Source organism: Dryobates pubescens, chromosome 12 (assembly GCF_014839835.1).
Source record: "Dryobates pubescens isolate bDryPub1 chromosome 12, bDryPub1.pri, whole genome shotgun sequence".
In the NCBI taxonomy this organism is placed as follows: Eukaryota; Metazoa; Chordata; class Aves; order Piciformes; family Picidae; genus Dryobates; species Dryobates pubescens.
In genome coordinates this window covers 2,350,447-2,376,248 of record NC_071623.1, presented here as the reverse complement: position 1 = coordinate 2,376,248, position 25,802 = coordinate 2,350,447, and the positions used below count along the sequence as shown (strand labels likewise).

Below are 25,802 nucleotides of genomic sequence, written 5' to 3'. Positions count from 1 at the left end.
ACGACTTGCGGTGGATTCTCTTTCATTCATCATGCAAATAAAACTGGGATCAACCTGAAATCCATTTCTCAGCCGAGGGGAGAAAAGTTAGAGCAAGTTCTTGTGTGGGTGAAAGTGTCCGTGTATCCGCTGTGGGAGAGCAGTTCCGGCTCGCCAGCCCGGCTCCAGCAGCTCAGCCAGCCGGCGCCCCCTAGAGCCAAGGCTGTGAATGGCAGCGTTCCTCTTCCCTGCTTTCGACAGAACTGCAAAGTGGGAAAGTTTTGGCTTTTTACTGAGCGGATATAGTCTTGACTATTTTTTATTGCTTTTCTGACCTCTTTTGAGAAGAGGATTACGAATAATAATGAAGTATTAGTCCCAGTCCGTTGGTAGCTGCGTTCAGTACCTCAAATCTCCATTGCCCCTTTTTGACTCCAGCGGCTGCCCTGTGGTGAGCTGGCCAGCGTGTTCAGGAGATGTCACTGAGGGCCGTGGCAAGGTGGCAGGTGGCATTACAGCCCTGCAGCTAATTGAATGATGTGCCCTTTTAAACCACAGACTGGTAGGGTTTTGTTTTCTCTCAAGGCTTTAGTGATGTTTCAATTTGTGACTAGAAGAGCTGGAACTAGGTTTTAAACCTTTTTTTTCCCCTCAATCTATGAGAACTGTCTAGGTAGCTATCTGTCTTGTAACTGCAGTAAATGTCTATATGCAACTTAGAAGCTGCATTGCCTTAGAGTGGAGCCGTTGAGGTCAAGTGTGAGCTGTTTGAGTTGCACCCGAAACACCTTCACCCTGTACTGAAATCTCATCTCGGAGTTTTACATGATTAATGTATTTATTTAGGACCTCAAATACAAAATGCTCTCATTGTGCAATAGGTGATGGAAATCTTTTCTCTTTCAAACCATCAAAGCTGAGAAAGTGGGTGAGACTTCTGGGCTGTGGCCACACCCCTGTGGTGCTACTCTTTAGGTGACTTTTATATGGAGACTACAAAACCGTATTAACTCTGCTCAGCAATTATCCTGAGGGTTCTCTTTCCCTTCTCTTCACTGTCCTAAAGCTAATAAGCCCTTTCATGTAAAGGTATTTTTCACTCTGAAATGTAAGTTCGATGCCTTTGGAGATCAATGTGCTGTGCACTCTTTTCTGTCTCCCTGCCGTGCCAGCTGTTTCTGTGTGGTAAATGTGACTGGAAAGACAGCCCGAGTACTTTTGTTTTGTAAGCCTCTGTCTTGGAGGTATGCAAGAGAAGAAACACCTGTAAGACAGGTGTATGACCTGTGTGAGGGAGCTAGATACGCATGGCATGGCCTGCTTACATGAAGAGACAGCCTACCGACACTTAGTGCTTTTGCTTTTACAGACTCGTCTGGAAACAGTTATCTTGGGTATTTTTTCTTGAATGGACTTTCATGTTTTCTATTGTAATCTTGTGAATATTTTAATACATTTTTCCCCCCATTACTGCTTTGCTGGACAAGTCTTACTTGATGAGGGGCTGGGGAGGGAAGGGGACTGAAATACACTGCCTCTCTGACAATATTCTCGGTCACTGCAGTCTCTGTTGGCTCAGAGAACAAACAGCACAGGGGGAGAGTTCACGATTTGAACTGATACTCTGTATAACCACTTCAGCTAGGAGAAAGGAGAAATGCAAGTGAAACCAGCAGAATACACATAGAAGAGAAATAGCTTTGTGGCAGGACAGCCTCTGAAAAAGGTGGGGCTGACAGATTATCAGGCACATGTCTTGACAATGCTTCCCTTCAAGTATCCTACTTTGCACAGGTTAAATCACCACCGGTGCCACAACGGGGTGCTGTAGGTCTTGTAACTATTGAACTGTTTCCTTTCCTCTCCACCCTTGCCATGCTGGAGTGAAAACAGATGGGACTGGTAGAAAAGTAGGCATGAAAAAAGACTTAATAATAGGACTTTGCAAAACCCCAAGCCTTCATATCCTGAAAGCTGAGTCCTGAAGAAGCTATTCTCTTACAGTTACCTTCTGGATATAAGTTCCTGAGCTCTGTTACTGACTCCTTGCTTTGGTGAAAGAGGTTTCAGAGTACCTGCCAGGGAAACTCATTGAAGCCTTGCTCTGAGCACAGCTGCCTTGTACTCCTCAGTAGCAGATGAGCTTTTGCGAGGTGATGCAAAGCCTTTGCTCAGAAGCTGTTTCAGTTGCACATTTTTCCTCTTCATGGGAGAGCAAGGAGGGAAAGATGTTGACTTCCAGAGAAGGGTTCAGTGTTTATTCACAAACATGTCACAGATGGAAGCAGACTACCTGCCTCCAAAGCTTTGGAGGACTGACAGGTAGGTGATTCCTGAGTGCACACCTCCAGGGGAAATCCGTATGTACTTAAGGAGGAGGTGAAAAGTGAGTAATGGAAGTTCTGGCTGGTTGTTTGTCACACTTCCAAGAACCAGGTACTTAAATGCACACATCTTCTGCCTCTAGTTGGGAAGATGTGTAGCAGGTTGAAATGACACCCCCCAAAATCAAACTGCCAGACCAGCTCAGCTGGAAAGCAAAGGAAGCTGTATTCACAAGCAAGACTACAATCTGCAAATATGAAATGCCATGAATATGTACACAGTGTACAACATTCACATGCAGTTACAATTCATAAACAACACAGGAAACCCCCTGGACAAACCCAGGGGGTTACTAGTAGCTTCCCCTCTCCTTCCCCCCTATTTGTACAAGGGAAAAGAGAAAGAGAAGAGCAGAGAGTAGCCAAGTTAGTAATTAGCCACAAGAAGAATGCAGCCAAGGTCAGCAGAGGGACCTAGACCAATGGGCAGAGTCCAGCGGGATGGCATTCAACAAGTCCAAGTGCCAGGTGCTGCACTTTGGCCATGGCAACCCCATGCAGAGCTACAGGCTGGGGTCAGAGTGGCTGGAGAGCTGCCAAACAGAGAGGGACCTGGGGGTGCTGATTGACAGCTGCCTAAACATGAGCCAGCAGTGTGCCCAGGTGGCCAAGAGGGCCAATGGCATCCTGGCCTGCATTAGGAATAGTGTGGCCAGCAGGAGCAGGGAAGTCATTGTGCCCCTGGACTCTGCACAGGTTAGGCCACACCTTGAGTCCTGTGTCCAGTTCTGGGCCCCTCAGTTTAAGAAGGACATTGAGACTCTTGAAAGTGTCCAGAGAAGGGCAACAAGGCTGGGGAGAGGCCTTGAGCACAGCCCTGTGAGGAGAGGCTGAGGGAGCTGGGGTTGTTTAGCCTGGAGGAGGCTCAGGGGTGACCTCATTGCCCTCTACAACTGCCTGAAAGGTGGTTGTAGCCAGGTGGGGGTTGGTCTCTTCTCCCAGGCACCCAGCACCAGAACAAGAGGACACAGTCTCAAGCTGTGCCAGGGGAGGTTTAGACTCGAGGTGAGGAGAAAGTTCTTCACCGAGCGAGTCGTTCGTCATTGGAATGTGCTGCCCAGGGAGGTGGTGGAGTCACCGTCCCTGGAGGTGTTCAAGAGGGGATTGGATGTGGCACTTGGTGCCATAGTCTAGTCATGAGGTCTGTGGTGACAGGTTGGACTCGATGATCCTCGAGGTCTCTTCCAACCTTAGTGATACTGTGATACTGTAATAGTCAAGCAAAAGCACCAGCTCCTATCTGCTAGAGTGAAGAAGCTGAAAAGAGTGTTACACAACTAACTCTGTTAGTAATCAATCCAATGGGATTATTTAGACCTTAGCATTGTTTTTCTTTTGCATCCAATGGCAATTTATTTACATCCTACCACTTTCCTAATCAATCTGTGGAAATTTTCCCAGCCATTAGCCTAAAACTACAAGCTGACAGGAGCTAAACCAGCAGTGGCACATACCAGCTTGCCTTCCTCTTGTGAGAAGAGTGTGGTGGCTGGGAAATGAAGCTGTACATAGCTGGAAAGAATATCCTTACACAACCAGGAAAGAGCATCAAGGGAGGGAAATGCAAATGCTGCTGCTGTTGGGTACTGAAAGTGTGGTAAACCTCCATGCAGGTCTGACTGCGACACAAAAGATGATCACTTGAGTCTGAGGCTCTGGCTGCCTGTCTCCAGCGCCTTGTCACTGCCAGTACTGTTCACTAGAGTCAGGTGAAGTGGTGCCCAGCCCCTGAATCCAGGCACAATCCACAATCAGTTCCTTTCTAAAAAAGACACCATAAGACACACCATTTTATTTCAAGTTAAAAGGTTGTACTTTATTTAACTGTAGAGAGATAGTTGGTTATTTGCAGTTAGAAAACACTTGCTCTCCAAACATTTAGATTTCCTCTTTCATTTTCTCAGAAGGAAAAACATTCAAATTAGTGAAGGTAGGTCCCATGGGGAAGGGTTTGTGCGTTGTTGGATTTGACTCATTGTATGAAGCATCTCTTTGCTGCAGCTATTCTTGCTGCTTTGCCTTCAGCTCCTGGTTATACCTGTAGGGAGAGGGGGGAAAAGCACACACTAAGAATGTAACACCAGTTATAAGAAGAGTGTCTTCCTAGTAATCTGTTCAGCAAAGGAGGTTTAACATTACAACAGACTTGAGGGTGAGAACTCAGGACAGGATCACTGAGTTCATGGAAGGAGTTCCAAATTAGTTGTTCAGGCTGCCTCATTCCTAGTACTGAAAGCAGAGAGCTAGACATTTTGCCACAAGAAATAACAATACATGAAAACTCTGCTCTGCTTAAGAACCTTTGATCCAGCTGGAACTGAGACTGAAACACTGAAAACTGACAGAAGTGAAAATCTTAGGAGGTGGAGAAAGTCCAGGCTGGTTGCCAGTCAGCCCTACAGCTTTTATGGACCGCCTCAGGAAGCACAGCTTACATCGATCATTCCTGAGAAACATGCTCCAACTATACAGGAAATATTTAAAGCTTCACTCCCACTCCACTGGAAAGCTAACAATGTGTCAAAAGAACTCTGCAATGTTTAATTAACTGCTTAGGTCCTCTTGGCTGTTGCAGCGCACAAGTTCCTGGTTAAGGTGAGGTTGTAGGGATGCTTAGCTGCAGGGTGTAGAGAAAGCCTTGCCAATGCATACCTCCATATTCGGAAAAGCTGAGAGCCACCAGCACAGCCAACGAAGAAGTTCACAGCAAACAGACTCCAGTTTTTGGGAATAATAACTAGAGAGTACCTGGACCAAATGAGGCCTGTGGAATGCAAAGGACAGTTTAAAGATGTTAAGCCTTTCAAGTGAACTATCCAAACATCCCCCGAAGTTTGGAGCCAGAATTAGAGGCCAGTTTAAGGAAACAAGTTTCCTAACTTCTTACCCCAGGCAGAGCTACAGGCTGGGGTCAGAGTGGCTGAGAGCAGCCAGGCAGAGAGGGACCTGGGGGTGCTGGTCGATGGTAGGCTGAACATGAGCCTGCAGTGTGCCCAGGCAGCCAGGAGGGCCAATGGCATCCTGGCCTGCATCAGGAACAGTGTGGCCAGCAGGAGCAGGGAGGTCATTCTGCCCCTGTACACTGCACTGGTTAGGCTGCACCTTGAGTCCTGTGTCCAGTTCTGGGCCCCTCAGTTTAGGAAGGAGGTTGACTTGCTGGAACGAGTCCAGAGAAGGGCAACGAAGTTGGTGAGGGACTTGGAACACAGCCCTGTGAGGAGAGGCTGAGGGAGCTGGGGTTGCTTAGCCTGGAGGAGACTCAGGGGTGACCTTATTGCTCTCTACAACTACCTGAAGGGAGGTTGTAGTCAGGCGGATGTTGGTCTCTTCTCCCAGGCAACCAGCACCAGAACAAGAGGACACAGTCTCAGGCTGCGCCAGGGGAGGTTTAGGTTGGATGTTAGGAGGAAGTTCTATACAGAGAGAGTGATTGCCCATGGGAATGGGCTGCAGGGGGAGGTGGTGGAGTCGCCATCACTGGAGGTGTTCAGGAGGAGACTTGATGGGGTGCTTGGTGCCATGGGTTAGTTATTTAGGCGGTGTTGGATTGGTTGATGGGTTGGACATGATGATCTTGAGGGTCTCTTCCAACCTGGTCTATTCTATGTATGTATGTAAATCCATCCACTATTAAACTGATTTTCCTACCACTAGCCATCTGTCAGTGGGTAGCTGTAGGTATGTATTGCATTCTTCACAAATCACTGAACAGTAAGGTCAATCACACTGTTAGTATCAAACAAAAATCCTCTATACAGCAGCCTAAACCTTCATTCTCCAGCACAGTTGCAGGGCAGTGCCATTTTGCTGTAGCATATCCATCTTGCTGCACCAGCTAAGGGATTACAGAAACTACCAGTCAAGAAAGGTTTGTATATCATGCAAAATGCACAACACTATGTCAGATTCACAGGAGAAAGTGGCAGCTGCAGTTTTGATTTTCAGCTTTAGCTGCCACCAGTCCCACCCTTGGCAGGATCTGGTGGAACACTTTGATTACAGAATATTGTTTCTGCCACTGTGAAAATTCACAGCAGGCAGCAGTGCAGCAGTCCATGCACCCCTGCTTCCAAGCTCTTTTAACACATGGACATTCTTGCCAGTTACATTAGTCTCATTACCCTACCATTGTTTAGTCTGTTCTAAAAAAGGCACCACATCCTGGACAAATGTCAAAATTACTTGACCTGAAGCAAAGCAGAAGAGGTCACTTAGTGGAACAAGTGGCATCACTGTAACTTAAGGGATGAAATTCATCTCCTAACTCATAACAACTTACTCTGCCAAATTAAGGCACATGTAGAAAACTGTTCTGTAATCAAAGGACCCTTACAGGTTTAGAAACAAGTCTAGGTCTGTCCTAGAACTGTCATCTGCCAACAATAGTGAGAGCTAGCATAATACAGTTTTCCATAGCTGTACTGACACAGGGCTCAGGAGGCAGCATATATGGTTTTAGAGAGAGTACTGTGTAAAAGCATGGAGTAACTTTGCCTTTACCTGTGGCCATGAGTACTGCAGACTGTGCTGTGCTGAGCTTTTCTGCTGGTCTGGCCATATCAGCAAGTCCAGCACATACCAAACCCTGTGAAGAGAAATTCAGTGAACACCAGTTGAGTACCAGGGAGGACCTCCTGTAGCAGGTCAAACACTTTACAAGGGGAAACTGCTTCATAGCTCAGTGCTCATTCTATATGCATTATGCAGGAGATGGGACCCAATATATGAGCAGAGTCACTAGACTCACAGAGACAACATCTACTTTTATTCTCTTGTGGTGGGAGTAAGAACACAATTACAGGGTGTGCAACTGGCCTGCAGTAACATCCCAGGCAGTGGCAACTTTGTATTCATTTTAGAACAATGTTAATTTAATCACAGTTGCTTAAGAAAGCCACTGAAAAATAATGGGTTGTCATGCAACAAGTAGACTATTATCTAAACAAGGCCCTTCCCAAAGGGACACTGCTGGGGAAGATGTAGGTGTGACACCATACAGTTTTCATTCAGCTTCATCTGAGGAGGTGAAATTGCTTCTTTTTAAGCATGATTTCAGCACAAGTTTAAAACTTCCAGGTGAAGAGAGGAACAGCTTGGCTCCATCGACTTGCCACCATCACCAGCAAACAGGCTGCGTGATTTTGGTTCTGTTGTGTCACTGCCCTCTACTGGAAATACAATTTCATGTTACAGGAGTTAAAAACCCCCACGCAAAACACCAACCAAATCCCACAGAGAAGAGAGTCCTAATGTTTTTGATTCACTGACTGCCACTGGGGACTCTTTTGGCTCCAGCTGGGTTTCAAAGGCAGACTTCGGTGTGCTCTTCTCGTACAGGATCGGTACTGCCCCAGTTGTGCCACGGAGACTTGCAGCACACTTGGGTAACTGCAGTAAATGCACCTTTGCCATCTAGGGGGGAGGTCATTTTAAACTTCTCAGTGAAGAACTTCACTGTGAGCTTAGAGAAGCCTTCCTGTATGCTCACAAAAGGAAATGAAAATAATAATCATAAAAAAGTCTGTGTCTAAGCTCTTTTGACAGAGCAGCAATCAACAGCAGCCTGCTCAGAAGAGTTCCCTGCATGCTCAGGGTATGCTGCCTGGGGGAGTCTCTGAATAAGGGAGAGGATAACCATGCTACTGCAGCTCCAGTTTAGCTTGACATCAAAGCCAAGCTACAGCTTGAAGCGTAATGCATTGCCTGTGACCTGCAAACAGCTGAGGTTCACAATGGACTTAGGAACCAGATGGCAAGTGGAAGAGTAGGTTACATCAAACAAGTTATCAAACAGTTTTAAGAATGTAGAAGTAATTCATCTGTACCAATACAACAACTGGAAGGAGGTACCAGTGTAGGAAGAGACATATACTTCACCAGTGCACAAACATAACCAAGGGGGTGTAAGCAAAACTGCAAAGGAAACAGAGAGCTACTGGCAGCCAGAATGGCACTTGCCTTTTTTGGTTTGTGTTCTCAGGATTACCTTGCACTCCACTTCAACCCACCTTCAAACTATGAGGCTTAAGAACTGGTTTCCTTAAGATAGTCTTCAACTTCCTCCATCTCAGAAGGAATACATGGTTTAAGAGTTCTGAATTATGCCAGCTCATGCCTACCTTGAGCAACAGTTAGCATTTCACAGGGGAAAGCCTTTGTGAAACTTTCAGTGAGGATTACAAAATTCCCACAGAACATTTCCCCACACACTGCACTCTCTGCATGTTGTGCTACTGCTATGAAGGCTAATTTTGTTCCTCCCTGCATATCAAAAATTAGAGCCTTGATATGAAATCTTCCTGTAGGCTCAGATATCTGCTGAGAAACTATTTCTTGCTGAAAGGGTTACTGCAGATTGCTCTGACTGACATCGGGACAGCAGCTGGCATCTCGTACTTACCCATTTCATAATAGGTGCCCAGAAAAACACTGTTTTTGGACCTGAGGGAGTGAAAAAACAAGTTAAATCATTCAGAGGGATGTGGCTTTTAATACCCATAGTAAGCTTGGTTTGGTTTAAATAACAAATTGTGTGTGGTGTATGTCAGCACAGGTGACAACAGCTTGTAGAAACTGAGTCAGTACCTCAGCACTCTGTTGTGTAACCAGCCCACCCATTTCTGCCACAGATGAGTAGGAGGCTGTATTTCTGCTTTTAAGCAAACAAGGACACTACAGCAGGTAAAATGCATTTATAAAGAAGAGATGTAGGATAAGGCCTAGGAATAGACTAGGCTAGAATAGAGCAGGCTGGAAAAGATGTTCGAGATCATCGAGTCCAATCTATCACCCAACACCATCTATTTTATTACTGATACAAATCAGTTCCTCCTCCCCTTCCCAAATCACAGCCCTTCTGCTACAGAAGACATGCTGCACAGCAGCATGACATGGTTAAACGGAGCACAACCTGCAAACCTAAGTAGCGGTAAATGTCACAAGGACAGTGTCCTCATTCATCTCTAGTCTGCATGTGGTGGCCTCAGGCTGTGCCTTTAAAACCTTGCTGCAGATTTTTGAGCAGATAAGTAGAAAAATATAAACAAATCACTACTGGGTGTAAAAAGGAAAACAAAAGATTACTCTGAACAAATTCAGTGGGTAAATATCTGGAATAGGAGGAGCTGTGCCATAGCAATTCTGCCCTTTTCTATTCTCTTCTGATCTCAGGCTGTTTTGCTTCGCTCAGGAGAGATAACCTGCTTTGGCTGGCCTTGGCTAAGTCTAACTTCTCTGCTCCTCTCTCTTGTCCCTTCTGTACAGGGGGGGGTAAGGGGAGAGGCAGGGAGGGAGAAGCTGGTAGCTTCCCCTGGTCCTTGTGCTGTTTATCACTTGTAAATACCTGTATAATATTGTAACTCCTGTCTAGTTTGTGCATGTTCATTGCATTCCGTTGTAGAGTATAGATTTTTGCTTGGAAATACAGCTCCATTGGCTTCTAACTGGCAAAGTTAATGCTGGGGGGAAACTTCAACCCACCACGCTGCACCTCTGAATGACAATGTCTTTCTAGCAGAAAGCAGCTTTCCACCCAGTCACACCTACAAGCTAATAATCTGCCAACAGGCAAAGGACAAAATGGACAGAAGGAAGAGAGGACACTCAGTGGAATAGGATCTAGGAGAAAACATCTCTCTTACCAATACATACTGCAGTGGTGCTAATGCAGCAGTTAGTTGATTAAAACAGAGTAGTGTAACGCCACGCCTACAACAAGCAGACTGCCAACAATGCCAGAAATCACCAATCTAGGAATGCTGCTCCAAGTCTCCAAAAAAGAGAACACAATACAAGGTACTGATGATCTCAGAGGTCTGAGGAAAAAATAATTCATAAACTTAGCAACACAGTGGCAAAAGCAAACTGTGAAAGAATAGGAAACTCAAATAAAGTCTGTCCTCAACTCCTTGTCCTATCTGTCTTTTTAAAGTCTACTGTGGAAGCCAAGAGATTGGTTCAGTAGTGTCCCAGCTCTGCAATAACAGCTAGCGTCTTTCAGAGCATTCTTCTGTCTCTAGGTTTCCTTTAATTTTTGTTTTCTACTGGTTGCTAGGTCCTCTGTAAAGAGCTAAACCCACTCTCTGCTGACCTGGGGAGTCTCAGTCTGCTGTAGCTGTTGAGCTGTATGGATATGTTCATAGCATGTTCTATGGAGATATTAATAGTACACCTGTGAGCTTTGATGGCATCTGTGCAGAGGCTCACTGGAACCCTGATTAATCTACACATTTCCAACCAAAATGCCTCAAGTACTGTGTCCAGTTCTGGGCCCCTCAGTTTAGGAAGGAGGTTGACTTGCTGGAAGGTGTCCAGAGAAGGGCAACGAAGTTGGTGAGGGGTTTGGAACACAGCCCTGTGAGGAGAGACTGAGGGAGCTGGGGTTGCTTAGCCTGGAGAAGAGGAGACTCAGGGGTGACCTCATTGCTCTCTACAACTACCTGAAGGGAGGTTGTAGACAGGCAGAGGTTGGTCTCTTCTCCCAGGCAGCCAGTACCAGAACAAGAGGACACAGTCTCAGGCTGCACCAGGGGAGGTTTAGGTTGGATATTAGGAAGAAGTTCTATACAGAGAGAGTGATTGTCCATTGGAATGGGCTGCCTGAGGAGGTGGTGGAGTCACCATCATTGGAGGTGTTCAGGAGAAGACTTGATGGGGTGCTTGGTGCCATGGGTTAGTTGTTTAGGTGGTGTTGGATTGCTTGATGGGTTGGACGCGATGATCTTGAAGGTCTCTTCCAACCTGGTCTATTCTATTCTATGATCAACCCACCACAATGGGTCCAATTTCATCAAAACACATCAAGATTTAGATCTTGCTCAGCATTCTGATAAGGTGCAAGAGGAATCAGAGAGCGTTAGGGGTTGGAAAGGACATCCAGAGGTCATTGTGTCCAACCCCCCTGCCAAAGCAAGCACACCTACGTCAGGCCGCAGAGGGCCGCCTCCAGGCAGGCAGCCAGCTTTTCATGAGAACACATTACATATTATGAATAAAGCTTTTCAGTACAAGCAATACACATAAAGACTTTGCTTACTTTTTATGTAAGCTAATGTTCCACTAACTATTCAGCCTTTAAAAGGCCTTGCAGTAGCTGTTTCTAGCCCTGCTTTAAGCACCCTCACATTTAAACACAACGAATTGGGACAAGCTAACTGTGGGGTTTCTACAGCAAACATCTGTGAAGCAACTTGCCATCTGGGGGCCTGTTGCAAACTTCAGTTGCTCCACCACTTTAAAGTCAGCTAAGGCCTATAAAAGGGGATGACAACTGCAGCACAGAAAGCAACAAAAACTGGCTTGGCAGCTTTGCATAACGCCCTGTTAGAGACACTGCTTGCAACGGCGCTCAAATGTCAAAGTGCAGTTAACAACTCCTAGCACACTGCTTCTTGCTTGGATAACTGAATGGTTCCACCTACACAGGATGTCACTTTTTCAGGATGCCTGGGGTTGTACACCCACTAAAACTCTCTTGTATTACTGTGTAAATACAGCTCAATATTCATGCTTTACAGATAGAACTTTGTTGCTACTCTCTTAGGCAGCTTAGTACGTTAACATCAGGCTGCTAATGTAGCTCTTTATGAATTAGCCTCACAGAGGTCCCACAGGAATAGCTTTAATTACTTACCACCTCTTTTCTTCTACAACATAAATTCACATATGGGAGTAGCAGGAAACATTTTCAAGAGTATTGAAATAAATTTTTATCAATAATAGACAACCAAGCAATTTAAAACTGCTGACTACAAAAGTAAGAAACAAATCAAGACAAGTAAGGTGCCGAGCCAAGGTTGTTAGAAGGGGAGAGCGTCTGAAGCCTTATGCAGAACATCTCTCCTGGCAGCACTCCAGCAAGCACCCAGCCAGGGTGAGCTCCTCCTAGACCCTGACTTCCAGAATTTTTCATGGATTAATTTGACAGTAGCACATCAGAGCAGAGGCATACAGGAGACCAACCTGGATATTATGTGTGTGACCAGTCTATAGAATGTATGACTGCTATTAAATGTAAGAAGTCTTTGCCCTGGAGAACCTAGGCAAAGTGAAAATCAGGCAAGATGAACCAAAGCAGCAGAAGGAAAGGGAGTACAAGCTCAGGCCACAATTCCCTGTCTCTGCCAAGAGCAATGCTTCCTGCTGTGTGGCAGTCTGGAGAGTTGGTGTGATGTACCCCAGGCCCTTCAATGTCCTCCAGCAGCTGTGTTCTGTGCAGTGTCAGCCAGAGAAACAGCTTTTCAGATCAGGTATCAATTATTTCTCCCAGGCAACCAGCACCAGAACAAGAGGACACAGTCTCAAGCTGCACCAGGGGAGGTTTAGGCTGGATCTTAGGAAGAAGTTCTTCACAGAAAGAGTTATTGACCATTGGAATGTGCAGCCCAGGGAGGTGGTGGAGTCACCATCACTGGAGGTGTTTAGGACGAGACTTGATGGGGTGCTTGGTGCCATGGTTGAGTTGATCAGGTGGTGCTGGGTGATAGGTTGCACTCGATGATCTCAAAGGTCTCTTCCAACCTGGTTAATTCTATTCTATTTTACTGGAAGTTTAATTTGTGCTAGAAAAGAAGAAAGCCTTGTTCCTAATTTCCCACATGTGATTTATAATTTCATGATAATGACACTTAATGCTCCAAAATTAGACTGGAAACTTAGATATCACCAGAACTAAAATGTGAGCTTTTCATTTCTAACCTACTTGTTTTGCAGTCAGAGTGACATCTATTGCATAACTTTCTCACAGACTCACCTTCAAGACATTGAAGGCTGAAACAGAAGTGGCAGAGGTTCAGTTTTGATACCTGCTTGCTCACTTATACCATCAGTATGGATTATGGCAGATACCTATGTGTGTGTATATATATACACACACAGAATCCCTTAAAAATGGATTGTTACAAAATCAACATGATGATCCTGAGAAGTTTCCCACAGGCAGTTTCATGAAGTGAAAAGCCCTGCAAGGGAACCTCCAAAGCCTTTTTTCAGTTAGTATTACAGTTCTGCTGAAGAATGAACACAGATGTTCCCAGAGCTTGCCATGCTTCTATTGAATACAAGGCAACTGGGAGCTGCCACATTTGACACAGCATGGATGTGTCAACCAGAGGCTTGTCATCTTCACAAAGGCAGTGGTGGAAACATTGACTCCTGATATACAAAAATTACATTAATGCTAAAAATATACATTCACCTCGTGAATTCTGTGCAAATCAAACATTTTGGTAACTGCAGCTTTCAGTCTTTGTGATTTCTTTAATGCAACAATTCCCATGTCAAGAAAGGACCATTACAGGAGGATGGAGCAACTGACTAAAAACTAAAGTCCATTTCCATAGCACGTACTGCAGGTAGGTGAAGAGTCAAAGGTGCTTATCACACTGAAACAAAACAGTGGGAACAGCAGCCTATGGAGCTGCAGGATTTCATTGAGTGCTCTTTTCAACTACCTTATGCAATTTGTTGACATGGCAAACATCACCCAGATGGCACTGAAGCTGATTATTTTACATCAAATGTCTCCCCAACAAGCAGGAAACCCCCTGTGTTTGCTGCAGTAAAGGTAAGCTTCAGGTCAGGTAAGGGTAGCTCATTTCACAGAAGCTCGACCTCTTCAGCTAAGAGGATGGACTGAAAAATGGCTCGAGTTGTCTCTGGTAGGAGTGCAGAGAAAGCGCATCCAGACTACACTTCAAGACCAGACATCCAAGCAGTGCTCCCCCTACTTTTTCCGCACATCCAATTAAAAGAAGTGACTACTCTCGGGCCGTCAGCCCCCTTTGGAAACCATCACGTACCCTGAACTTGGACCACGTAGCTCAGCCGTCCCCGGATTCAAATCGCGGAGCGACATTAACCAAACACTCCAGCACACTGCGGCAGGCGGGAGTAACAATTCGTATCGTGCCTGCCTTTTTCTTCTTTTCTTCTTTTCCTTTCCCTTCGTCAGAGCAGCAGAACTTCGCGTCCGCGGTGCCTGCTCCGCGCCCCCGGCCGCAGGACACATCCCTACCCCGGTGGCCCGCACTGCCGAACGCTCTGACAGCCTCTCCCCTTCCCCCACGTCAGGCAGCCGCAGCAGCCCCCGCAGGGACCCGCAGCAGCTCGCCACAACCTCCCCCGACCTAACCAGGGGCCGAGGTGACCCCTCAGACCGTAGCCCCTAGCGCGGAGGCGGCCCTGACCGCGGAAGAACGCCCCATTACCTGCCGGATGGTTGTAAAAGGGCCGGAACCGCGGCGGCAGCATAAGCTCGATGCGGTCGAGCAAGCGGTGGTAGGAGGCACGGAGCCCCGCGGCAGCGGCCGCCATGGTGGGACGACGAAGGAGACGCGGGGGCCGGGCGGCAGCGACGGGTCAGCAGATAAGCAGGTACCGACCGGACGGCTCCGCTCCTCCGCGACCCGCCGTCCTTCCACCGCCCCCCCGCAAGCCCCGCCTATCTGTCACCCTCGTGCTGGGGGGAGGGGCGCCGCGTCTTGCATGCCGATAGGCGACTTCTGCAGGAGGCGGTGCGGGGTGAAGGGGTTCGCGAAGCGCTAACTGGCTAGGGTAGGCAGCCCCCGCCTCCTGAGGAGAGCTGGCGCCATCGCGCTCCGAGAAGCTATCCCGGCCGTCGCGCGAAGGGCACGAGCGCCCGGCTCAGAGATGGCCGCTGGAGCCGCTTCACTGTCTCATTCAAGATGGCCGGCGCGAAAAACCCTGAGCTGCGACTACACGCCCAAACCAAAGATGGACACTTTGCGGCTTCGTCGTTCGGCCGGCGAAGCGGAACGCGTTGCCATCATCCGTCATTTCCGCCACAGCAGGGGGAGAGGGGCGGGGCATGATGTCCCGAGGCAACGTTCCCAGATCGCGCGAGACTCCTGTAGTCTCGGAGCCCGGCGCTCCCTCCCTCGCGGCAGGGGGCGGGGCGCGGCGCCGCGGGGCGGGGCGCGAGGAATGGGGCGGGGCGGGGAGCTGCCGCCGGCCCCGTCGCCGCTCGCTCTCCGACGGTGGCTCGGCGCGAGGCGGGCGTGAGAACGCCGCGCGCACGGGCCGATCGGTTTCCATGGTGATCGCGCGGGACGGCCGGTACCAGCGGAGCGCCCGACGCCCCTCCCTCCCCTTCTCCCCGCGCCCCTTCCGCGCGGGGCCATGTCCCGCGGGCACTGCCCCCACCTGCTGTGGGACGTGCGGAAGCGGAGTCTGGGGCTGGAGGAGCCCGGCCTGCTGCGAAGGCACTACCTGGGTAAGGGCGGAGGCGGGCGGGCAGGGCATCGTTGAGGTGCTCTTAGTCGCCCTCCTAGGTGAGGAGGGAGGCGGGCGACCCTTCTAGCCACCGCTCTCCGTGCGGCCGGGCGCCCCCCCCGTCCCCACGCGTGGGGCCGGAGCAGGGAACCGGGGATCCTGCCTCCCCACGGCGAGGCGCGCGCGCTGGGGGCGGGGCGCGGTGGGGAAGGCTTCGCGCGGTGTGGGGCGGCCGAGCGGCTCCATTCCCGAGCCCCCGTTCCGCCGCCTCGGCGCTCCCGGCGCGTTCCGCTCCCCCTCTCAGTCGGGCTGTCCCGCCGCAGCGGTCGCCGCCGGTGGCGAAGTTTCCTGTGCCCTGCGTGGGGCGGCCCCCTCGCTCCCCTCCCCAGCCCTCCGCGCCCTCGGGAGGGTCCCCGGCGCGGCAGGGCCTTCTGCTGGCTCCGTGCGCTCGTTTTGCTGCCCGGTCGCCCTCGCCCGCCAGCCCTCTCTCCCTCTCCCTGAAGGAACTGTTGCACGAGGGGAGATCCAGCGGGGAAGTTGGGCGGCGGCGGCGGCGGATCGCCGCGGCTCAAAATAGACCGGCAGCCGCGGTTTATGCCTGGGGCTGGACAGGCTCCGGATTTACCGGCCTTGAGCCTCTAAGGATTGCTAACAAAACGCGTAAATGCCGGGATAATAGCGTCATTGTTCTCCGGGCTTTTAGGTGCTTCCTGGGTTTTGAAAGCTGAATGCTGGGCAGAGCCACTTGAACGCGTTGGGTGCCGGCTTATTTAGCGTGCCTTTGTGTTCACAACTGCCCTGCGGCGACCGCGGGGGCTTCGCCGAGTGCGCTTCGGCTGTCTGGATGCTGTCTCTTGCGAAGGCTGCGAGAGTTATTTTCACTTTCCGAGTGCTCCGATTTCAAAATAGCGTTAGTTTCCTTTTAGTAGGCTTCGAGGCGATTTCTTCAGTGCAAAGGAACTGTTGATATTCTTTGTAATGGCGCAGGTTACGTGCATTCTGAACCGCTCCTCACGTAAATAAATAAATAACTACCTATTCGCGTGGTTTTGGAGGTGTTGCATATATCTGTTGCATATATCATAATGGCATTTTGCTTTAGTGCGGTGGCTCTCCAGGAAAGACGACTTAGTGGTGGCAAACACATTCTTTTATGCTTGTCTAGCAAAATAATTCCTCCTTCTGGGTCGAAACATTAAGTACTTGAGGTGGAACTTATTTACAGCGTAGTAAAAAGTCTGCATTTTTTTACTCCCTGGGCATTTCTGACTGGTTGGTATTGGTTTTCATTTCGTTTCCTGGAGGAATTTAAGGTGGCATATCACATTTCCAAGTCTAATTTGGTAGTCTGTGGTCCCTGAGCACTGGGTAGTCCACAGAAGGTGTCTGAGAAAAGCTCAGTGTTAAAAGTAGGTCTGCAGTGTGTAGATTTGGAAGAAGCAGTGCAGGACTCTGTCTGTTTTGCTTTTACATAGAATCAGTAAGGTCGGAAAAGACCTCAAAGATCATCAAGTCCAACCTGTCATCCAGTACCTCATGACAACTAAACCATGGCTGCAAGTGTCTCTAGCAGTTGAGGTGTTATGATTTGGTCAGTTGAGATCATCCTTTTGGATTTAAGGTGGTGGTTTTGTTTGTTTGTTTTGTTTCTTTAATCTGGACACTGCTGCAACAAAATGTTGATAACTTCAGCTAAAATCAAAATCCTTCTGGTGACTAGGTTATGGTCCCATATTTACTGCTTTTGATTTAATCTAAACACATTCAGTAGCTTTATAGCCTTGGAAAAAAATAGGATCTGGGAGAGGATTTCCACTGAAATGATTTTAAGATCTGCATTAATGGTGGTAAGAGTTGCTCAGTCCTTAATGACTGTTGCTTTTAATGAGAGGTTAGTACATGGTTACTACCTGAAGGGTGGTTGTAGCCAGGAGGGAGTTGGTCTCTTCTCTCAGGCACCCAGCACCAGAACAAGAGGACACAGTCTCAAGCTGCGCCAGGGGAAGTTTAGGCTGGAGGTGAGGAGAAAGTTCTTCACTGAGAGAGTGATTGCCCATTGGAATGTGCTGCCCAGGGAGGTGGTGGAGTCCCCATCCCTGGAGGTGTTCAAGAGGGGATTGGACGTGGCACTTGGTGCCATGGTCTAGTCATGAGGTCTGTGGTGACAGGTTGGACTCGATGATCTTTGAGGTCTCTTCCAACCTTGGTGATACTGTGATATGGTCTGTTACTTTTGTAGAGCCAACCCACGTGTGTTCAAAATGACATTTAAGGCCTTAACAGGCCCACTGATTTTGCTGGTAGTAGGGAGTGATTGCTTGTGTGCAGATTAACCAGATGACAGGCCTGTTGTTCTGCTTTATGTGCAGTTTGGTATATACATGGGTCTTTTTCAGACTTAGTGTTGTGTAGGAGCTGTCTTATTTGGGCACAAATTGAGACCACAGTGATGGGCAGCACTGCTGGCTGTTGCTGATCTAGCCTGAATGAAAAGCAAGGTTCCTTCATATTTACACTGTTTCCCAACAGTTCTACAGGCAGAACAAGTGCACAATAAGCATTTCATTTTGCCTTAGTAATAGCCAGTAGGGTGACTTGAGGCATTGCCTGTGTGCATGGTTTGCCTTTTGTTTTGTTTAGGTGGGCTTGCTTGTTTGTCTGAATTTGTAAGAACAGTTCTGGATCCCAGTACAAAATAGGGTGGATGGTATCCCTCTGTTGTCTGGTGCTCTTTTTCAGGGGGCAAATCAAAGGAATACCCTCATAGCAAGTCTGTAACTAGCAATGCAGTCCACAGCGTGTTGGAAGGAAGATGTGTATGCATGAATGATAATTTCATAGTGAGCCATTGATTGGGATGATGATCTTGTGCTGCAGTGTAAAATATGGGGAACATAGAATGCTGTCTTTTGAGGGAAGGCATCTGACAGCTATCTGCTTTCCTATTTGCTCTGTGTTTTAGTTTCATGTGAACTGGCAATCAAGTGGCACTCTATTTATAGTCTCTTTCAGCTCTTGAAAACAGCTGCTCCAGGAAGGATCAGTGCATCATACTGTACCTTTCTATGCAGATAGTTACCTCCTGAAATTTGTGTCCTTGCAAAACTCTTTCTGATTTTGCAGGATGTCTAAATGATTGCTCTGAAACCTAGACTGTTCTGGACAGAGTTCCAGAGGGAAGGGTTGGGCAGATGGGCCAATATGTATGTAGCTGGGATGTGTCTTTCAGGTGTTATCATATGATAAGAATTCTGGCAGTGATAGAAGGAAAATGTGGGTCTTATCAGTATGTCTGCTAGCTACACTTTCTTCAGCATTTGTAGGCTAATTAGTCTCAATTTCGGGCAGTACTTGTGCCTGAAGTCTCCAGAGAAAGCCAAGCCTCGGAGAGGCTGTTAGTAACACTGTCTTCTTTCATTCAGTTTGAGCATAGCCTTAGCCTAAGGCTAGTGGGAGGAGTCCTGCTGCATCAGCTTTCAGTTGTTAAAAACACCACAGTGCTTTAACACTGAGAAACATTGGTAGTACACCCTAGTATCCACTTAAAATTCTGCTTTGAAACTGGCAAGTGTAATTATTGAGTCGGGAGACTTTCCCAAGAATCCCCACATCAGTGTTGCAATTTTGTGTAAGTGTGTCAAGTTTTCAGTGACTAAGTAACGCAGCATTTCTGCTGGCCGGTCCAGCGTTCAGTGCCCGCTCAGGAAAGGTCTCGATGTGCGACATATAATCATTTGCCTAGAGGAAGGGCATCGTGGGTTTCTGGTAAGAAGGAGGAGAGTCCATAATTTCTCTGAAGTATTTTGTGTATCACAGTGTCACCAAGGTTGGAAGAGACCTCGAGGATCATCAAGTCCAACCTGTCTCCACAGACCTCACGACTAGACCACGGCACCAAGTGCCACATCCAATCTCCTCTTGAACACCTCCAGGGATGGTGACTCCACCACCTCCCTGGGCAGCACATCCCAATGACGAACGACTCGCTCGGTGAAGAACTTTCTCCTCACTTCAAGTCTAAACCTCCCTTGGCACAGCTTGAGACTGTTTCCCCTTGTTCTGGTGCTGGTTGCCTGGGAGAAGAGACCAACCCCTTCCTGGCTACAACCACCTCTCAGGTGGTTGTAGAGGGCAATGAGGTCACCTCTGATCCTTCTCTTCTCCAGGCTAAACAACCCCAGCTCCCTCAGCCTCTCCTCACAGGGCTGTGCTCAAGGCCTCTCCCCAGCCTCGTTGCCCTTCTCTGGACAAGTTCAAGTGTCTCGATGTCCTTCTTACACTGAGGGGCCCAGAACTTATCCAGAGAAAATCTGTTAGTCTAAAATGGTGTGCAGAGGAGTTGATGCCATTTTTTTTAGCTGAGAGTGATTGTCAGAAGTTGTAGTGCAAGTATCAAAGTAAGCCAATTCTCCCTAATCTGATACCCTTGCTCATATTTACCAACATTTGCTTTCCTCATGCTTTGAACTTTTAAGTTTGTTGGATTTCTTACGTGGTGTTGCAGTGCTACCCCCTTGTTAAAGACCGTTTCCTATTTGACTAAGCTTTGCTCATTGGACATAGATAGAATTGGGTATCGCTGTTGAACATGCAGCTCTTCCTAAAATCCATTGCTTCATGGTGCCAGACTGAAACTAATTCCTTAAAGTACTGAAAATGCTAATTCTCTCTGTTGTTTTTCCTTAGACAAACAAACACTATCAGAGATGGAAACTTTAATTTTGGGGTGACCAGCTAGAAAAAGATGTGTACCCAATTTTTACTCCAGCTATATTTCAATGCACCATATCTTAGTCTTTGAAAGTAATGGTGAGTTAGAAGGGTCAGACAGCTTTAACTGATCAGCTTTGCAGCTTGTGCTCTTGCAGATTTGAAGGCAGTCACAGGGTATTCAGTCAGCCTTTCTTCTTCAATTCTTTGCATAGTGCTTTTGATGGTTAGCTATTTTCAGGTGCAGTGCTACATTTCACATCCTAAACCTCTGGCATCAATTTTCTTTTCCAGCATGAATTAAAAGCACTCATCTGTCACAGCTAAACCCCAGGACTGCTAGAGGTGTTTTATGTGTTTTCCTTCTACAAGTCTAACAAATTAACTGCTGCTTGAAAAAGGACCATTATAAATTTACCTGGCTGTCTGATTATGAGGAGACAAATGATTGACTGCTCTTGTGTAGCTTACTGATGTGTGGCATCTTCCACTGCACTTTGGTGTGTGTTCAGAAAGCTGATTCTGTATACAGAAGCTGATTCTGGCATACACCAAATACTTTGTGAAATCAGACTAACTGAAGATTTTAGAGGGATACAATTGAAGTCTCCATTATTTTTTTCCATTAGTGATGTTTTCTGAATAGAAATAGAATCAGATTTGATATTCACAGTGTAATGTGAATTAATTGTAGGCAAATACATCCTTGAAACAAGCTCAAAGGTCTTTAATAGGCTCAATCTAATATATCTTAGGCAGGAAATTTGGTACAGTCAATGGTTTTTCAGTGGCTGTGTAGAAAAGTTTAAGATTGTAGAATCATAGAATCAGTCAGGGTTGGAAGGGACCACAAGGATCATCTAGTTCCAACCCCCCTGCCATGGGCAGGGACACCCCACACTACATCAGCCTGGCCAGAGCCTTGTCCAGCTTGGTTTTAAACACCTCCAGGGACGGTACCCCAACCACCTCCCTGGACAACCCATTCCAGGGCTTCACCACTCTCACGGTGACTTACTTCTTCCTCACCTCCAGCCTGAATCTCCCCACCTCCAGCTTCATTCCATTCCCCCTAGTCCTATCACTCCCTGAGATCCTGAGCAGTCCCTCCCCAGCCTTCTTGTAGCCCCCTTCAGATACTGGAAGGCCATAATAAGGTCACCTTGGAGCCTTCTCTTCTCCACACTGAACAGCCCCAACTTCTTCAGTCTGTCCTCACAGGAGAGGTGCTCCAGCCCTCTGCTCATCCTTGTGGTCCTTCTCTGGATACCTTCCAGCACCTCCAGATCCCTCTTGGAATAGGGGCTCCAGAACTGGAGGCAGTACTCCAGGTGGGGTCTCAGCAGAGCTGAGGAGAGGGGGAGAATCACCTCCCTTGCCCTGCTGGCCACACTTCTCTTGTTTCAGAAAAAGCAGTGTTGCCTGTTATTTATAAGAGAGGATAGTCATCAGGTATGGTCATAGACTGGGTATGGTTTTGGGTTTTTTCCCTGCTGATAAAACTAAAACTTCATGACTGCAGTTCTTAAAAATGGACTGATGGGCACTTGAAAGAGCAGTGCATAGTATCATAGTATCAGTCAGGGTTGGAAGGGACCACAAGGATCATCTAGTTCCAACCCCCCTGCCATGGGCAGGGACACCCCACACTAGATCAGCCTGGCCAGAGCCTCATCCAGCCTGGGCTTAAACACCTCCAGGGACAGGGCCCCAACCACCTCCCTGGACAACCCATTCCAGGGCTCCACCACTCTCATGGGGAAGAACTTCCTCCTCACCTCCAGCCTGAATCTCCCCACCTCCAGCTTCATTCCATTTCCCCTAGTCCTATCACTCCCTGAGATCCTGAGCAGTCCCTCCCCAGCCTTCTTGTAGCCCCCTTCAGATACTGGAAGGCCACAATCAGTATCATTGGGACCTGTTGATAACAAGTTGAGTTCAGAGGATTTTAATGAAGAGACTGTCTAAATCAAACTGCCTGCTACCATCTCACTGAAATCAGTACCAAGAAATAGCAGGGCACAATGGATATGTGTAAAGCAGCTTTTTGAAAAAAATAAAGAGTAATGATTTATTTTTGTTCCTAGTTCATCTGAGATAATAAGGATAGCCATCAAATATGTTTTACTATAACAATTTGTAGGAAGTAGCACACTGCTGTTAAAGGAGAATAAAACCATAGTGTAGCAGAATCATCTGGACAATGCAACAAATAGAAGGTGGCTGGTTCTAATTAGATACATACCAGAAAACCAGGAGCTATGTGAGCTAGGAGGCAAGATTAAAGTTGGATGAGCATTTCTGGTGTGTGTGTGCTGAATACTTAGCTTTCATTTCAGTCTCATCAGCCTTCTGTTGTCTTTGGGATTATTTCACTCACAGACTTAACTGCGCCATGGAAGCGGAGGCAGAGAAGCCAGTTGGACAGGCAGGCCAGGCCCTCCAGCCATGTGGCACTACACTATGAACATTTGATAGCTTGTTTTGTTGCTATTTCAGGAACCCTTGCTTGGAGTTAACTGTATCGTTGACCTTTCCTCTGTTGCACCTTCCCTGTGCGTTTTGTGGTTTAATTGTCAGGGTTGGTGGTGCTGCTTCTGTCTCCTCGGTGTTGTGCCACTTCGCTCCCACTCAGTGACGAAGTGTTGACAATCACTTCGGCTGCTTTGCTTTTATAACAACAGCAAAAAAAGAAGGTGTGGTATGCAGGGTCTAGGATTGCTCCATACCTTCTGTCACTCTGTCCTGAAAGAAGGGAACAGTATCTGCTAGTAGTTTGTGGGGTGTTTGGGAGTACAACTTCATTTTCTTAGGTGTTAATATCAATTAGTGAAAAATGTGGAGCCTTGCAGATCACATTTGTGTGTTCCTTGGCGGGACTGCTGGGCTGAAGCTTGGTTTTTGGTGTGGTTTCTTTTTGGTTTTGGGGTGTTTTTTAATTGGTTTGGTTTTGTTTGTTTTTAATAGTACTGTCTAGATGAATTATCACTGCTACCAATGACCCTGCTTACTGAGTCTTGATGTTTCAACTTTGTAAATCACCTATTTTTAAAGTTCCCCCCCCCCCCCCCCCGGCTATTGTATCTGTGCACACAGCATAAAAAAATTAATGGAAAGGAGATTTCTGGCATTGCATAGAATAGAATAGATTTAACCAGGTTGGAAAAGACCTTTGAGATTATCAAGTCCAACCTATCACCCAACACCATCTAATCAACTAAACCATGGCACCAAGTGCCTCATCCAGGCTCTTCCTAAACACCTCCAGTGATGGTGACTCCACCACCTCCCTGGGCAGCACATTCCAATGGCCAATCTCTCTTTCAGGGAAGAGCTTCTTCCTAAGATCCAGCCTAAACCTCCCCTGACACAGCTTGAGATGGTGTCCTCTTGTTCTGGTGCTGGTTGCCTGGGAGAAGAGACCAGCCTGAAGAGAACTACCTGAAGGGTACTTCAGGTAGTTGTAGACAGCAGGAATAGAGTAGAATAGAATAGAATAGAGTAGAATAGAATAGACCAGGCTGGAAGAGACCTTCAAGATCATTGCATCCAACCCATCAACCAATCCAACACCACCTAAACAACAAATCCATGGCACCAAGCACCTCATCAAGTCTCCTCCTGAACACTTCCAATGATGGTGACTCCACCACCTCCCTTGGCAGCCCATTCCAATGGACAATCACTCTCTCTGTATAGAACTTCTTCCTCACATCCAGCCTAAACCTCCCCTGGTGCAGCCTGAGACTGTGTCCTCTTGTTCTGGTACTGGCTGCCTGGGAGAAGAGACCAACATCTGCCTGACTACAACCTCCCTTCAGGTAGTTGTAGAGAGCAGTAAGGTCACCCCTGAGTCTCCTCTTCTCCAGGCTAAGCAACCCCAGCTCCCTCAGCCTCTCCTCACAGGGCTGTGCTCCAGACCCCTCCCCAGCTTTGTTACCCTTCTCTGGACACCTTCCAGCAACTCAACATCTTTCCTAACCTGAGGGGCCCAGAACTGGACACAGGACTCAAGGTGTGGCCGAACCAGTGCTGAGTACAGGTCAGAATGACTTCCCTGCTCCTGCTGGCCACACTATTCCTCATGCAGGCCAGGATGCCATTGACCTTCTTCGCCACCTGGGCACACTGCAGGCTCATGTTCAGCTGCTGTCAACCACTACCCCCAGGTCCCTCTCTGCCTGGCTGCTCTCCAGCCTCTCTGACCCCAACCTGTAGCACTGCATGGGGTTGTTGCGGCCAATGTGTAGAACCTGGCACTTGGATGTGTTCAATCTCCTGCCCTTGGACTCTGCCCATCTGTCCAGCCTGGCAGGGTCCCTCTGCAGAGCTCTCTCACCCTCTGACAGATGAACACCTGCCCCCAGCTTGGTGTTATCTGCAAATTTACTGATGATGGACTCAATCCCCTCATCCAGCTCATCAATAAAGATATTGAACAGGCTGGGGCGCAGCACTGATCCCTGGGGGACACCACTGGTGCCTGGCAGCCAGCTGGATGTGGCACCATTCACCACCACTCTGGGTGACAGCTAGCCTAAATGGAGCTAGGGGGAAATGAAAAGTTAGAATAACTATTATTTTGGACTGTTGATTCATCTGTCCTTCAGAAATTCAAGAGGCCTTTTAAATTATCTGTAGCTTTCTGAGTTTTGCTGGACAGGGGCTGCATGATGCAGATGCTCTTGTGTATTTCAAGGGAATAACCTTGTGTATGGTTACAGAACATTAATCACGTGTGTTAATGGTTGCCAAGAAGTAGGAGTAGTATATGGTAGTGTGTTGTGGTCACAAGGCTTTGCATGTGTAATGATACTATTTGAAATACACTCTGTCTTAGGATACAAATGCATTTGCTTTGTAACCTTTGCAGTCTCAGCCTTGTCCTGCAGCCAGCTGGAGGCTCTAAAAGTTTACCTGTGCTTCAGAGAGATTTTCATTCTTGATGGCAGCATTTCCTTGACTCTATACTGTGTGCTTTTAAAGACAATCTTTGTGAAAACAATGCATCTGCTCTAACTGCTTGTGTCTTGATCCTGAGTGTTTCAGACAGCTTCATATCTAAGTTGCACCTTGATCTTGTAATAATGAGCTTTGCGTCCACGCAAGCTGTCTCTGGCTACGAAAACAACTCGTGTGCTGGATTTGTATTTCAAGAGGAGACAGTGATGTGAGAGATCACTTGAGATTTTTGTTCTTCTCAGTATTATTTTCCTGTACCCTTCTTCCAGCTGGATTGCTTCCATTAACTGCATTAGGGCAGACCATTAAGCACGTCTGTTGCACTGCAATACTAGCGTTCCTGTGACTCCCGATTTCTATCCTTGACTGACCCCACAATAGTCTAGTGGGATATAACTGATCGTGCACCCAGAACTTGTTGACTCCACAGACTTGTCCTGTCTCAGCAGTGAAGAAAAACTCAGTTTCAGGTATAAAGTATGCCAGCCTTCAAACAAAGCTGAATTTTTCACTGATTAAGTGCAAGTCTCAGCATTT

General features: G+C 47.5%; 2 protein-coding genes across 2 annotated transcripts in view; one reads left to right on the top strand and one right to left on the bottom strand.

Moving 5' to 3' along the window:
• Positions 1–4,157: 4,157 nt before the first annotated feature.
• MPC2 (mitochondrial pyruvate carrier 2) lies at positions 4,158–14,774 on the bottom strand. Its single transcript, XM_009899703.2, has 5 exons — positions 14,570–14,774; positions 8,764–8,804; positions 6,864–6,948; positions 5,016–5,127; positions 4,158–4,401 (listed from the first exon to the last, which is right to left on the bottom strand). The coding sequence occupies exons 1-5, from the start codon at positions 14,673–14,675 to the stop codon at positions 4,365–4,367; spliced, it is 381 nt and encodes a 126-aa protein (XP_009898005.2). The 5' UTR covers positions 14,676–14,774; the 3' UTR covers positions 4,158–4,364.
• A 540-nt stretch (positions 14,775–15,314) lies between these two features.
• DCAF6 (DDB1 and CUL4 associated factor 6) overlaps positions 15,315–25,802 on the top strand; it is a 122,938-nt gene continuing 112,450 nt past the window's right edge. Inside the window, exon 1 of the mRNA XM_054165874.1 lies at positions 15,315–15,594. Coding sequence (XP_054021849.1) covers positions 15,501–15,594 — 94 coding nt within the window. The 5' untranslated portion in view covers positions 15,315–15,500. The remainder of the gene's footprint in view (positions 15,595–25,802) is intronic.